Source organism: Vanacampus margaritifer, chromosome 14 (genome assembly GCF_051991255.1).
Source record: "Vanacampus margaritifer isolate UIUO_Vmar chromosome 14, RoL_Vmar_1.0, whole genome shotgun sequence".
Taxonomy (NCBI): domain Eukaryota; kingdom Metazoa; phylum Chordata; class Actinopteri; order Syngnathiformes; family Syngnathidae; genus Vanacampus; species Vanacampus margaritifer.
The window spans coordinates 5,753,085-5,767,202 of NC_135445.1; the positions used below are offsets into that span (position 1 = coordinate 5,753,085).

A 14,118-nucleotide genomic window follows, 5' to 3' on the forward strand; every position below is an offset into this window, starting at 1 on the left:
CCGACTGCTCATTTAACTACACTTGAAACCGGTGCATTTACGTCTCCAGTGGCCTACTGCCATCGTCTGAAAGTTTTTGATAGTCTGAAGTGGAAAAGGGAGGCATCTTGTTTCTAGTTTTGTTGCTAATAGCAATATTGTGCTAATTAGCAGGCTGTGCTCGCGTTATCATTAAGAGGTAAATGAATAATGTTGAAATATGATCACAGCCAACTAGATCTACAAAAAAAAAAAAGTCACAGATATTAAAGTATACAGGAGTCTGGTTACTGTTTTTTCCCTGGATTAGCTTTGGGCCCATTACAAGCTTTGATATGATTATGACATCGCAAATTCCTAGCCAGTGATGAGAAATACGTTTTTTGCTTGGTTGGTTTGTTTAACATATAAACACATTACAAAATTAGAAAGAAAATAATTCATCTATCATAATTTACATGTTCAAAGTGAGGAAGAAGTACAACTTATCTAGTCCTACTTCCTGTTACTTCTATCATGTTAATGCACTAATAAGTTATTTTACCTATCATTAAATAAAAATACAAATAAAAAAGACAATAAAAATGAACAACGAAAAATGATCAAAACATTTTTATTTTAAGTGCACATATGATATTGGTTCAATTTCATTAAGTTTCATCTGGTCAGTTTATAAAAATGTAAGGTTAAAAACGGAATCAAATGACATTTTGGAGTACACGTGTTAGTTGTGTACCTTCTGCCATCTAGTTTCAGAGCACAATTCAGTACTAATTAAGTGAGATTTTGATCAGATGTGAATGACTGCCACAACTCATTGTTCCACCTCCTACCTCTGTTTTCCAGATGGTTTCACCCCACTCATGATCGCCTCCTGTAGCGGCGGAGGACTCGAGACGGCTAACGGCGAAGAGGAAGAAGATCCCTCCGCCGAGATCATCACAGACTTCCTTTACCAAGGCGCTAACCTCCACAACCAGACCGACCGCACGGGCGAAACGGCCCTCCACCTGGCCGCCCGCTACTCCCGCTCCGACGCCGCCAAGCGCCTCCTGGAGTCCAGCGCCGACGCCAACGTCCAGGACAACATGGGACGCACTCCTCTTCACGCTGCTATAGCTGCTGATGCGCAGGGGGTGTTCCAGGTAAATGCCTGTTTTGCGTGCAGTCTTGAGTCCTGCGTGGCCACAAAGAGTTTGTTCTCTCCATGATGTCATTTTTGTCCAGTTAACTAAACAAGCGTGTGTTTTGGCAGATTTTAATCCGCAACCGTGCTACCGATCTTGATGCGCACATGCATGATGGGACAACGCCGCTGATCCTGGCCGCCAGGTTGGCAGCTGAGGGCATGGTGGAAGAGCTGATCAACTGCCACGCCGACGCCAATGGCACAGACGATTCTGGTAACTAAGCCTTCGTCTAGTTACACACTCCATAAAGTACGCAACGTATTATGATGGCTCACCTCCCTTTTTTTTTTTTCTCTTTGCAGGTAAATCTGCGCTTCACTGGGCTGCGGCTGTAAATAATGTGCAGGCTGTCATCATGCTGCTGAAAAACGGTGCAAACAAAGACATGCAAGACAACAAGGTATGTGTAGTAATATGACTTAACCTTTTGGGATTTATGTAATTGGCACACTAATATGAAGGCTTTTAATTGGCTCAAAGGTACAGTGCAAAAACAAAAAAATGTAACCAAGATTACGTATCACATTTAGAGATAGGCTGGTATTTTATTATTATTATTATTATTGTAGTCAAGAAGGCCATTAACCGATATTTGGAAACGATATTCACTCTCACTAAAAGGGAAAATATTGCCAACAAAAATAATAATAATAATAAAAAAATTATATATATTATAATAATATAATAATAATGTTGAAATGCCTTTAGCATAACTACTTTTCAGATTAGCAAAATGTAGTTTTCCCTTACATCTTAGACAGTTGAAATCTGTGTTTTAGAATTCTAACAAAAGTTCTCCTCTCATCAGCATGTCTTAACTCATTCACTCCCAAAAACGTGTAAATACGTTGTTTTTTTTAAAAAAATACTTTGTTCTTCACTAGCCTGCAATAATGTGTTATTTTTAATATAGATCATTTATTTTTGCTAAGGCACTTCTGGATGGATGCAAACTGCATTTCGTTGTTCTGGACTTGTGCAATGACAATAAATTTGAATTCTATTCTATTCACTCCCCGAAACGTATTTTAACGTTTTTTTATGTTGTTGTTTTTTTAATGCAAGAGCATACAGAAGGCTTTGATGCAGCTTCTGACATGAAGCGTTGGCTTAAAGCAAGGGTAGTTATTACCAAAAAACGGCCAGCAGGTGGCAGCAGAGTATAAGAGATCATCCAGGGCCATGTTGCAACAAGCTCTTTTTGACAGTGTTTTCAGCAGGAATGCCAATATCGATGAAACTTATATATATTATATATATTATATTCTAATGCTAATTGCTCATTTTGGTGGGTTCCATGTTTTTATAGCAAAATAATAAAAAAAATAAAAAATCAGTACTGGGCAGTAATCAGTCCATCCCTAATCTCAATAATTGGAAAATGTGCTTATACTTTGTCAACGTAGTTTTTTTAACCAGGAAGTTTTATGTTAAAAATGTACAGTTTTAATTTTATTAAGTTTGGTTTTCTTGGTGTTTTTATTGAATGATTTAAAAAAAAAAAAAAAAAATTTTTTTTTTTTAGGAGGAGACTCCGCTCTTCCTTGCCGCCCGTGAGGGAAGCTACGCGACAGCCAAGGTTCTGCTGGAGCACTTTTCCAACCGCGAGATCACCGACCACCTGGACCAGCTGCCGAGGGACATCGCCCAGGAGCGCAAGCACCACGACATCGTGCGCCTGCTGGACGAGTACAACGTGGTCCGCAGCCCGGGCCTGAACGCCGCCCCCACGAGCGCCTCCTCCAGTCTCTCGCCGCCGCTGTGCTCCCCCAACGACTACCTTAGCAACCTCAAACCCAACGTGCCGGTCAAGAAGGTGCGCAAAGGAGGCAAAGACGCCGGCAAAGACAACAGAGTGAAGAAGAAGAAGTCGCTGGACGGGAAGGGGAATTTGCTGGACACGTCGGCCGTGCTCTCCCCGGTGGACTCCCTCGAATCCCCCCACGGCTACCTGTCCGACGCCGCCTCTCCTCCCATGACGTCACCGTTCCAGCAGTCGCCCCCGATATCCCTCAATCACCTTCAAGGGAAGGCCGACTCGCACATGGGTCAGATGAGTATGCCTTTTGATCTCAACCCGCCCCGCCTGTCCCACATGCCGGTCCCCAGCCCGAATAGTCAGGTGACCACGTCGATAGCCGCCACCAGGGTAGGCCAGTGCGATTGGATGTCCAGGATGCACCCAGGCCCGCAAGGAAGCTTCCACCAGGCCTCCCCCATGTCCCACAACATGATGGGAGGCCTCAGCGGCGTCGGCCCGGCCACCCTGTCGCCGTTTATGGGCTACCCGAACCTGCAGACCAGCCACCTGGGCTCGGCCGCTCACATGATGCAGCAGGCCCACTCGCGCCAACTCCAGCACCAGAATTCCAACTCGGCGGTGAGCTTCCCCGGCATGGAGCTGAACGGCGGCGAGATGCAGCAAAACAACGGGCGCGCCATGGCCATCCACAGCGTGATGCCCCAGGAGACGCAGATCCTCGGCGCGCAGTTCCTCACCCCTCCTTCCCAGCACAGCTATTCCGGAGCCATGGATAACACGCCCAACCACCAGCTGCAGGTGCCCGACCACCCGTTCCTGACGCCCTCGCCCGGCTCGCCCGACCAGTGGTCCAGCTCGTCACCGCATTCCATATCCGACTGGTCGGAGGGCATCTTAAGTCCCCCGACCAGCATCCATTCGCAGATGAATCTGATCCCAGAGCAGTTCAAGTAGGCTGTTCAACAAGCAGGAGACACACACTGAAGATCCCAACATGGTCCTTAGTTTTGTACTACTAACGGTAAAAAAAAAACTTTTTTTTTTGTACCTTCTTATTTATTTATGTTTCGTTTTTTCGCCTGAGAATATAAAGAAGATGCTTTTCTATTTATGCTTTTGTTATTGTATTTTTTTTTGTTCTGTATGTATGGGAAGAATAGGCGACTTTAAAAAGGAGTGTATATCAGAAAAAAGAGGCTCCTTGTTGTGTACACTGGTTATTTATTTCTCTTGGGTTGCTACGTTCACTGGATTTTTTTTTTTGCTTCTTCCTTTTTGCGAGGTTGCATTTTGTATATAAAGATTTTTTTTTTCTCCTTTTGAATACTTTCAGTATTAACTTTTTTTTTTTCCAAGTGACACACATGCCTCATTACTGAATCGTATTTCGCCAAGTCTTATCACTGAGTGTGTTGGATGATGATCAAAGACTGCCTGCTTACCGAGATCCTTTGCAAAATGGGAGAAGTGCATCCACATCAATCTGAGCCGACTCTTCGATGGAGTTTCAAGCAAATGGGAGTCCTTATTTCACATTTGTTGGCAAATCAATGTTTATGGTTACCATGTTTAACCTGTTAAGTGCCAACTTGAGGCTCTCGTTTGTTGAAAATGTTACGTTCACTACAGTTGAAGTTAGTGCCTGTGTGGCATTTTGTTTTTCCCGGGAAATGCAAATGTGTTTTTGCGGGATTTGTTGCAATGTCTTCAAGTTGGAAAACATGTTTGTGAAAGAAATAGGGACCTTAACGACAGCTTCCCTGCACTCTGTTGAGTGTAGCGCAGCGCAGGGTGTCGAATTGTCATGTTTTATAAACTAACTCAGAGGTTAAAAAAGAAATTTGAAATTAAGGTGTAATTTGGAAAAAAGGTGTCAACCTTGACAGGACGTTGTAGTTTGCAAATTACTTCCTGATTAAAAATGTTTTGTAAAAATTTGACTTGATTCAATAAAAGCTGTTGCTTAAAAAAAATGGACTCCTTTGTTTTTAGCGTTAACGCATTCTCAACGTGTTTGCAAACGAGATTTGATATCTGTGAATTTGATTATAAAAAAATGATTAAAAAGGGAGCGTTCTATTCAATGAACCATATACAAAAAGAGCAACCTGGAGTTGGTTGATTTGATTGACATTAAGTATACCAAGTTTGTGGAATAGTGGTAAAGAATGGCTCCTGCGTGCAGAGCAAGTAATAATTCTTACTGCACGCTTGTACAGGTTAAGAATTGGCTCCAGTTTAGTTGGATGAGTACCGACACAAGTGATATTACAATAACTAAGAAAGGGGTGAATCATTGAATAATAAAGACTTAGTGAAACTGTTTAATTGAGAAGACCAAGAATCTTTGCCAATATTCCAATATTTTTGGCAATTTTTGATGTAGTAATTGACATTTGAGGTTTCCAAGTCGTGTTTTCATCTATAAGTACACTAAGAAAGCGAGTTGATTTGACTTTTGTTATTGGCATATTATCAATAAGTACAGGAATATTTGCAAGATTCTTTTTATAATTTTGACCAAATTAAATAAAATATTGAGTGAAAGTTTATTGATTTTGAACCATTTTTGCAATATCTTCAAATTCTTTGTTTACAACATTCATGAGAGTTATAGGGTTTTGACGTGAATAAAATAAACTAGCATCATCTGCAAACAAGATTTTTGATAACTGGTTGAATACATTAAACAAATCATTAATGTATATAAGAAATAATAGTGAGAGATACATGTTTGTCTCAGAAAATGAACGAAGAGGCACGATCATCACAAAACTGGGGCATTAACATGAAAACGCCGGGTAAGATACTAAGTGACGCGCTCTTAGCAAGTGGCAACGCAAGATGGCCGTCGGTGGCGGCAATGCTGCGTTCGAAGAAGGTGGGAAGTCACATTTTTCAAATTTGTTAAATTCCGAACTCAAGGCGAATGTAAATAACAACTATGGCTATTTGTGATGAATTGACTATCACTTCGGATCAACCAGTTAAAGGGAGGTTCCAGTGTACTTTTCCTGAATGGACCGCGGAAATATCCAACTTTGCACGCTCCCTGAATGCAGCATTATATGTGTCCTGTGTTTGTTTATAAAATATTTCAAAAGTATAAACTTGTATAAAAGCACTATTTTGGATATATAGAACAATGCAATAAAAATATTTTAAAAAATAAAACGCCTGGTTTACTCGTGAATTACTTCCGGGTTACACTGACCTTTCTTTCCTTTGCTGCTTCATCCGCCAGCCTTCTCTCTCAGCTCAGGGAGCAGGACGGTCATCGCAAGACTCCAACATGCTGTCAGTACGCGTCGCGGCGGCTCTTGTCCGCGCACTACCTCGACGGGCCGGCTATGTAAGCACAACTCACGTCAATCGAATCATTTGTTGATTCGTTTCATTGTGGAAAAGGAGCCCTTCAGCGCGAATTGTCATGGCGGAGTTGCGTTTGCGGACGTGCTAGCATGCGGAGGACACCGGGCCTGTCACTCCGCCGATTCGCTCTACTGCTAATCTGACAAGTGCTTAAAAAAAACGCTTTAAGGACTCCTCGATAACTTGTCCGAATGAAATGTCAACGGACACATTAGCTGTGTGTCAGTAAGCAGTGAATTTTTCACTGAAGGTCACGTTTGTCCAGCTCTGCATGCAAGTTCACTATGAAATCATAACATGGCAATGGATGATTTTGTGTACGTTGCGTATGCTAAGAGGGGATGAAATGTATCAACTGTTTGTTGCATTTTAAAGGTGTCAAAAAATGTTGCTGCAGCATGTGTGGGAGTCAAGAACCTCCACACCACCTGCCCGTGGATGCAAAAAACAGGTACTTGTGATAAAATGGTACAATGGGTTAACAATCGAGTTGGGTCAATAGTACGTTTTTGTATCAGGGGAAGAAACAATCCCAGACTGGGAAGTAAAACAAGACCTAGTGTTTATTTCTCACTTCACCAAAAGGCACTGCTGAGGTTTCTTCCATCTTGGAGGAGAAGATCATGGGAGCAAACACCAGCGCTGATTTGGAAGAGACCGGCCGTGTGTTATCCATCGGCGATGGCATCGCCCGAGTCTACGGTCTCAGGAATGTGCAGGCTGAGGAGATGGTGGAGTTCTCATCTGGACTTAAGGTTCGTTCTTAAAAAAAAACTCAAATGAAATAAATTATGGTATACAAAAACATTTTTTGTGGTTGCTCATTTCCAGGGAATGTCTCTGAACTTGGAACCGGACAATGTTGGCGTGGTGGTGTTCGGTAACGATAAACTAATCAAAGAGGGCGACATCGTCAAGAGGACCGGCGCCATTGTAGACGTGCCCGTCGGACAGGAGCTGCTTGGCCGCGTCGTGGATGCGCTTGGAAATGCCATCGATGGGAAGGTGATTTCAATTCCAAAGCCGCAATCTGCCACATCTGCATCATCACAAGAGTTTCCTTCCCTTTATTGCCCGTTCCGTCGCAGGGCCCCCTCGGCTCCCAGACCCGCAGGCGTGTGGGCCTGAAGGCCCCTGGCATCATCCCTCGTATCTCTGTGAGGGAGCCCATGCAGACTGGCATCAAAGCCGTGGACAGTCTGGTGCCCATTGGCCGCGGGCAGCGTGAGCTCATCATCGGCGACAGGCAGACCGGGTAGGAGGATTTATCAATCTGCCGGTTTCCGTTTAGTTGAAGCCGGACCACTTAGCCTGTGAACATGTTTCCCCAGCAAAACCGCCATCGCCATCGACACCATCATCAACCAGAAGCGCTTCAACGAGGGCACCGACGAGAAAAAGAAGCTGTACTGCATCTACGTGGCCATCGGCCAGAAGAGGTCCACCGTGGCCCAGCTGGTCAAGAGGCTGACTGATGCCGACGCCATGAAGTACACCATCGTGGTGTCGGCCACTGCCTCCGACGCCGCCCCCCTGCAGTACCTGGCGCCCTACTCGGGCTGCTCCATGGGCGAGTACTTCCGGGATAACGGCAAGCACGCGCTCATTATCTACGACGATCTTTCCAAGCAGGTGAGGCTTTTGCTTTTGCTGCTGCCCGTTTGCAAGATCAATTATTTTTTGGACAATTCTCTGCAAATCATCTTAAGAGTCAGTTTTTTTCTGACAGGTTTTAGATTATTTTTTTATGTGGGCAATATAAAAATTATCAACTCTCTGCAACCCCCCTATTTAAATAGTCATTGTTTATTTTTTCTGATTTTAAATGTGAGAGGGGGGGGAATTATTCGCAAACCCTCTATCTAAATGGCCAATTATTGTTGTTTTTACTGATATGTTTTTGATTTTTTTTTTTACGTGGGGAAAATTAAAAAATATATTAAAAATAATTCTCTTCAAACACTTCATCTAAACAGTCAGTGTTTTTTCTGATAGGTTTTAGATTTTTTATTTTATGAGGCGGAAAAAATAATTTGCTGCAAACCCTTGTTATAAATAGTCATTGTTTATCTTTTTTATAGGTTATTTTTTGTGGGGAAAATTTAAAAAAAATAATTGTGAGGGGGGGGAAAAAAAGTTATCTGCAAACTCTCCCATCTAAATAGTCAGTTTTTTTTCTGTTTATTTTTTTTACGTGGTTATAAAATTTAATAAAATCTGCAAACACTTCATCATTTTTAATTCCTGATAGCTTTTAGATTTTGTTTTAATGTGGGGAAAAAATAATTTGCTGCGAACCCTCCATATAAATAGTCATTGTTTATTTTTTTTATAGGTTCAAAAAAAAACGTGGAAATTGTTTTTTTGAACAATTCTCTTCAAACCCTCCATCTTGTTTTTTTTTTTTGTTTAACTCTAAAGCACTTTGGTCACCATATAGTGTAGTTAAAGCGTTATATAAAAAGCAGTCCATTTACCATAGGTTTTAGATTTTTTTTTTTTTTATGTGGCGGTTCTTAAGAGTAGTTCTCTTACCTAAAAGATCAAACATTAGTTGCAAGCTTTTTAAAAAATATATAGTTTTTTGACATGAAAAACAAATTAAAAAAAATAAAATGTTCCCCCACTAGGCCGTGGCCTACCGTCAGATGTCACTGCTGCTCCGCCGCCCGCCCGGCCGCGAGGCTTACCCGGGCGACGTCTTCTACCTGCATTCCCGCCTGCTGGAGAGGGCCGCCAAGATGAACGACAACTTTGGCGGCGGCTCGCTCACCGCCCTGCCCGTCATCGAGACGCAGGCCGGCGACGTGTCGGCCTACATTCCAACTAACGTCATCTCCATCACGGACGGACAGGTAGCCACCAACTACCATTAGCCTCTTGTTGTGTTTAGCGGGGGGAAGATTTTAAGTCTTAAATTGGATTTTATAAAATGATGGCGTAATTTATAGCCAGTTTACAAGCCAGCTACTAACCTGAGCAGCGGCCCACTTAGTTATTGCGTTGTGTGTTGGTAATGTTGTTTAATAATTCATTCATACTGTAAACATAAAAAAAATTGATAGCTTGTACAAGGCTTCACATTTGCTCCCCGAAAAACGCTGCATACTTAAACTGTAAATCCTGGCCTTCTTCAGATCTTTTTGGAGACGGAGCTGTTCTACAAGGGTATCCGTCCCGCCATCAACGTCGGTTTGTCCGTGTCGCGCGTCGGCTCAGCGGCCCAGACCAGGGCCATGAAGCAGGTCTGTTTCACTCGCTGGGCCCATCAGAAGCAATCCCCCAAAATGCACCAACCTGAGTCGTTTTGTATGTTTTTTTCTTTCACCCGGCAGGTGGCCGGCACCATGAAGCTGGAGCTGGCCCAGTACCGCGAGGTGGCTGCCTTCGCCCAGTTCGGCTCCGACCTGGACGCGGCCACGCAGCAGCTGCTGAACCGCGGCGTGCGCCTGACAGAGCTTCTGAAGCAGGGCCAGTATTGTAAGTGGCGACCACGCAGGACGAGAACACGCACTTTGGCTTTTGAGACACGATGGCCTGTTCGCCCGCAGCTCCCATGGCCATCGAAGAGCAGGTTACCGTCATCTACGCCGGCGTGAGGGGACACCTGGACAAGATGGAACCCAGCAAGATCACAAAGTTTGAGAAGGCCTTCCTGCAGCACATCCTGAGTCAGCAACAAGACCTGCTGGCTGCCATCAGGTAGGTTTGACCCTCACAGAAACGGCTGCACTGTTTATCCATGAATTAGGTCCACTCCAGAAAATGTCGCCCTGAATTACAGTCAATTGTTATTCATTTTTGTGGTTTAGTTTGACCGTTTTTAGTTTGACTGAAAAATATTTAAATATTTTCCACTTGTAGTCTTAATTTGTAAGAATTGGGGCGAAATAGCGCCATCTGGTGGACAAATACCTGTACTGTTGTCTAGGTAGAATTGTTTGTGAAGGACTGTATTCATCTACACTGATTTTCAAATGTTTAGTGTAGTTTTCCGATTTTGGGAACAATATTAGCATGTTTGAACCTATATTTATTCTGGACAGCCCACCAAAACCTTAATGATGAAAAACAAAAAAAGCCTCTGTCTTTACAAAGATAAAAATGCTCATTTTCGTGCCCTTTTCTTTTCACAGGGCCGATGGCCAAATTTCCGAGGCCTCGGACGCCAAGCTCAAACAGATTGTGCTCAACTTCCTCTCCAGCTTTGAGTAACGTGCGACAAGACATCCTCCACTTTTTATGTTGCGCTTTTGGTTGTGCTCAATGTTTGCTTGTAGCTCAGTCAGTTGTACTTTCTATGAACACTTGAGCTCTAATGTACAGTCAAGAGAATAAAAAGTATTCCAACGAAAGCATGACTTGTTTATTTGGTGTATGCAATTAGTCCAGTCACATTTATGATGGAAACTTATGTAAGGATTATTTAAAAAGTCTAGCGTGTTATAATTGTCCTCTTAGTCATCAACAGACATTTTCAGCAGGAAAAAAAACGACCCCGACTTAACTGACCGGCCTCAATGTGACGTCACTCGACATTGACCAAGCCCATAAAGACAGACTTGAATTGCAAAACATAATTGACAAGATTTTAAACATATATTTGTTACTTTTATTTAGTTATTTGACAGTAGTTCACATAACGTGATTTGGAATGACTATTAATCAGAACAATTTATCGTTATCAGATATCTTTGTTATTTACATTTTCCTCAAACTCTTTGCGGAGAAAATTTCCCACCTTCCTCGAATGCAGCATTAGTACAACTAGTGCTCCGTGGGCTCCCCCTAGTGGTACAGTTAAGTAGAATTCAATTTGAAGCGCTACAATATTTTTGAAATGTTTTCAAACATTTTTAGGTGCAATGCTACGTAAAGAGTAGTTTGGATGTTTAAGCTGCACAATCTTACAGTAATATTGAACTTGTAGGAAATAAACTTGGTCATTCTCGTGATGTTTTGAAGTAGTAGCCTACTTGGTGTAAAAAGTTTCAAAGTGGTAAACGGCATCAGCTTTATTCACACTACATATATAGAATATATTAAAAAAAGAAAACCCCCATTTATGAGTGAATCCGATAATAATAATACTGATAATCAACATGGTGTAATTGTGAGTGGCTGTGACCAAATTTAAACGTGAAACGCGTAGAGTGAACATAATTTAAACGTAGTGCAACTTAAATATATACTTTAACAAATTCGGTTTGGTGCATTCAAAAAATATTTAGTGCAAAAAAGTGAAACAAACTATGTAATTTCCACATTTTTAAACAGGATCCAAAATAAATAAGCAATAAATACACACTAAAAAGAAGACTGACTCTTTTTACACCCAGTACTGTTTGCTATGCATGGCAGGCCAGAGGTGTTTGTGTTTGGGCACGTGGTTCTGCTTGACGTAGCACGGGTCGTAATAGTCCCACTCCAACGCTGACCCCAGCACGCCGTTGGTCAAACCGTCGCTGTCCGCTGACAAAATCCGCAGGGACACACCTTCAACACAGTTTGGCAACTTGATCATGTTTACCACAAATCACAGGATTTTTTTTTTCAGGTTCACCATTGCTGAATTCCCCATAAAATGGTTGACTTTAATATTTAGCGCCAGCAAACCTGCACTGGCACCAAAGTCGCTGTCAAGCCCGGAGCCCGCCGCCGACGTGCTGGACCAGGAGTCTTCTGAGCGCTGGTGGATGTGAGACCGGCAATCCATGTGCACTTCGTCCAACGGGCTTAACACGCCTGGGCTCAGTTCGTTCAGCATCCTGTAAGTGCTACTCCGACGGATGCCAGGCACGTGCTCCGCTTCCTTGTAAATGCACTAAAGGGACAAGTTGGTTATTTTATTAGTAATGGTCATTGTGGCTGAATGCCAGAATTGCCACTGAACACTCAAAAATTATTTTATTATGGGTCAAAAGGGGACCCACCGTTATTTTAGCTACTTGAGTCAATTTGACCAATTTCTTTTTACTTTTTGCACAAAACAATCCAAATTTTACAGGTTATTTGGTCCAAAGTAGCCTAGTCAATCTTTGGGTAGTTTTGTGGAAAAACAACAAAGTTGGGTGAAAATGACAATTCCGTTTCTGATACTTCCTAAAACAATGCAATGCAAATGCTTCCTTAGCTGCATGGTGAAAACAAACTGTATTGTATTGCTTTTGTCTGCGACCATCATACAAACCAGGCAGATTATTATAGTAGTCAAACATGTCATCACATTTTCAAATCAAAATAATCATCACAAATCAAATTACAACGATCCAAAGTCCAATGATTTTCAATGGACGGAGAGGGTCATTTCACAGAGTAAGGCCGCCATTTTGAATTGTGATGTAAACTCGACAATTCCGAAATGTCGCCACAAGTCGAAATGGCAGTCTTATTCTGCGTTCGAGCCGAGGAGTTTAAAGCCGGATTTTTTCCACTCAGAGTGAACCAGTTCCGCCCTCAAAGCATTTAAACAACAAACATATGTACATGAACATATGTACATTTGCCTTGAACGCCCTGAGGTCTGAACTGACACAATCCGATTCCCAACTTTCCTCGAATGCAGCATTTTTCCATGGTGAAACGCCGCTCTCCGTTCATTGAAAAGCATTGGACTTTGGATCGTTGTACTTTTATATGTGAGGATTATTTTAATTTGAAAATGTGATCAAAAGTTGTTTGACTACTGTAACAATGTGCCTGGTTTGGTGTCACAGGCAAAAGCAATGCGAGCAGCGGAAATAGCAAAAATGCCCGGATGTTCGGATTTTTCAGCGTTTTGACCCAACTAGTGGAACGTGTACGTGACGTGACAATGTGCTTATTTTACAAATCCAATCAGTTCCTTTCTGCTTTGCATGCATGTCAACATTCCTCACTCACCGTGGGAGAGTTGGGCGGCACGAGGTTACCTCTGGAGTCGGTCTCCGACTCACTGAACCGTGGCAACACCGGCGCGCTGTGACGCCACTCGGCCGCGCCAGCTCTCGCCACCTGGGTCGCCCGGATACTGCTGGGGACCCTCAAGGACCCGGATCCAGGCCTCAGCAACCAGATATCGTCCCCCCTACCAGACGAAGATGCCCTGGAGGAGGTAACCGGCGGCCGTGGCAGGACGGGCTCGGACAGCGACATGTACGGCCTCGGGGTGGAGACCACCTCCGCGTCGGCCGTTCTCCGGGCCCGCTGCAGCACGGACTCCATCATTAGGAGTTCTTCCGCGTTCTCCCGGTGCTGGTGTTGCGGTCTTGGCCTCGCCTTGGAGATGAGGAGCAGTTTGTAGCCCAGGAAGAGACAGTTGAGCAGGAGCAGCGCGACCACGGCGGGGATGAGCAGCAGTACCACCAGGGTGAGGCCGGTCACCGGGTAACCTTCACTCAGGTTGGGGGTGGGTTGAGTGCTCTGACCTGGGTGCGACATTTCATTCCAGAGGACATCAAAAGGGGCTTTCTTTCCCTTTTGCTGATCTCGATTGATTAGTCCACGTAGTTTGGGGTGTGTGTTCGTGGTTTGCCGTGTCAATCAACCACTTTGTGTTTGTTGTGCATATTTTCTGCAAAAGTGAGCCTCGTTGGCTAATAATGTGAAAAATAACATGTGCGCACCACTCGAGTGTGTTTTTGCGTGGACACCACAGACTGAAGGACATTACAGAGCGACAGCTGCGCGCAATTATGTCCACTGTGACGTTCGTTGTTGTGACGAAAAAAAAAACGCCGTTAGGGGGCGACAGTGAACAGGATTCCTGAGTGTAAAAAGATGCAACACTACAATCTAGATTTAATCAGGTGGAAAAAGTACTCACACAGAGTAGGC

At 43.4% G+C, this 14,118-nt stretch overlaps 3 protein-coding genes across 3 annotated transcripts in view; 2 read left to right on the top strand and 1 right to left on the bottom strand.

The window, feature by feature from the left end:
* notch1a (notch receptor 1a) overlaps window positions 1-4,288 on the top strand; it is a 36,971-nt gene extending 32,683 nt beyond the window's left edge. The window contains exons 31-34 of the mRNA XM_077542247.1: window positions 826-1,124; window positions 1,235-1,382; window positions 1,472-1,569; window positions 2,695-4,288. Of these exons, the coding sequence (XP_077398373.1) occupies window positions 826-1,124; window positions 1,235-1,382; window positions 1,472-1,569; window positions 2,695-3,885 (1,736 nt within the window). The 3' untranslated portion in view covers window positions 3,886-4,288. The remainder of the gene's footprint in view (window positions 1-825; window positions 1,125-1,234; window positions 1,383-1,471; window positions 1,570-2,694) is intronic.
* Window positions 4,289-6,150: 1,862 nt separating this feature from the next.
* Window positions 6,151-10,658, top strand: atp5fa1 (ATP synthase F1 subunit alpha). Its single transcript, XM_077542676.1, has 11 exons — window positions 6,151-6,283; window positions 6,679-6,754; window positions 6,889-7,058; window positions 7,135-7,308; window positions 7,392-7,558; window positions 7,635-7,935; window positions 8,934-9,158; window positions 9,441-9,548; window positions 9,639-9,783; window positions 9,855-10,005; window positions 10,440-10,658. Exons 1-11 carry the CDS (start codon window positions 6,224-6,226, stop codon window positions 10,516-10,518), a joined length of 1,656 nt encoding a protein of 551 aa, XP_077398802.1. The 5' UTR covers window positions 6,151-6,223; the 3' UTR covers window positions 10,519-10,658.
* hwa (huluwa) lies at window positions 10,656-13,965 on the bottom strand. Its single transcript, XM_077542677.1, has 3 exons — window positions 13,186-13,965; window positions 11,920-12,127; window positions 10,656-11,799 (listed from the first exon to the last, which is right to left on the bottom strand). Exons 1-3 carry the CDS (start codon window positions 13,720-13,722, stop codon window positions 11,633-11,635), a joined length of 912 nt encoding a protein of 303 aa, XP_077398803.1. The 5' UTR covers window positions 13,723-13,965; the 3' UTR covers window positions 10,656-11,632.
* Window positions 13,966-14,118: the final 153 nt, after the last annotated feature.

Coding starts and splice junctions, on each gene's coding strand:
- atp5fa1 (XM_077542676.1), top strand. CDS start 6,224: ATGCTGTCAGTACGCGTCGCGGCGGCTCTTGTCCGCGCACTACCTCGA. Junction 7,309..7,391: donor GAAATGCCATCGATGGGAAG/GTGATTTCAATT, acceptor GTTCCGTCGCAG/GGCCCCCTCGGCTCCCAGAC. Junction 7,559..7,634: donor ATCGGCGACAGGCAGACCGG/GTAGGAGGATTT, acceptor ATGTTTCCCCAG/CAAAACCGCCATCGCCATCG.
- hwa (XM_077542677.1), bottom strand. CDS start 13,722: ATGTCGCACCCAGGTCAGAGCACTCAACCCACCCCCAACCTGAGTGAA. Junction 12,128..13,185: donor TGCCGCCCAACTCTCCCACG/GTGAGTGAGGAA, acceptor TTGTCCCTTTAG/TGCATTTACAAGGAAGCGGA. Junction 11,800..11,919: donor CGACTTTGGTGCCAGTGCAG/GTTTGCTGGCGC, acceptor ACTGTGTTGAAG/GTGTGTCCCTGCGGATTTTG.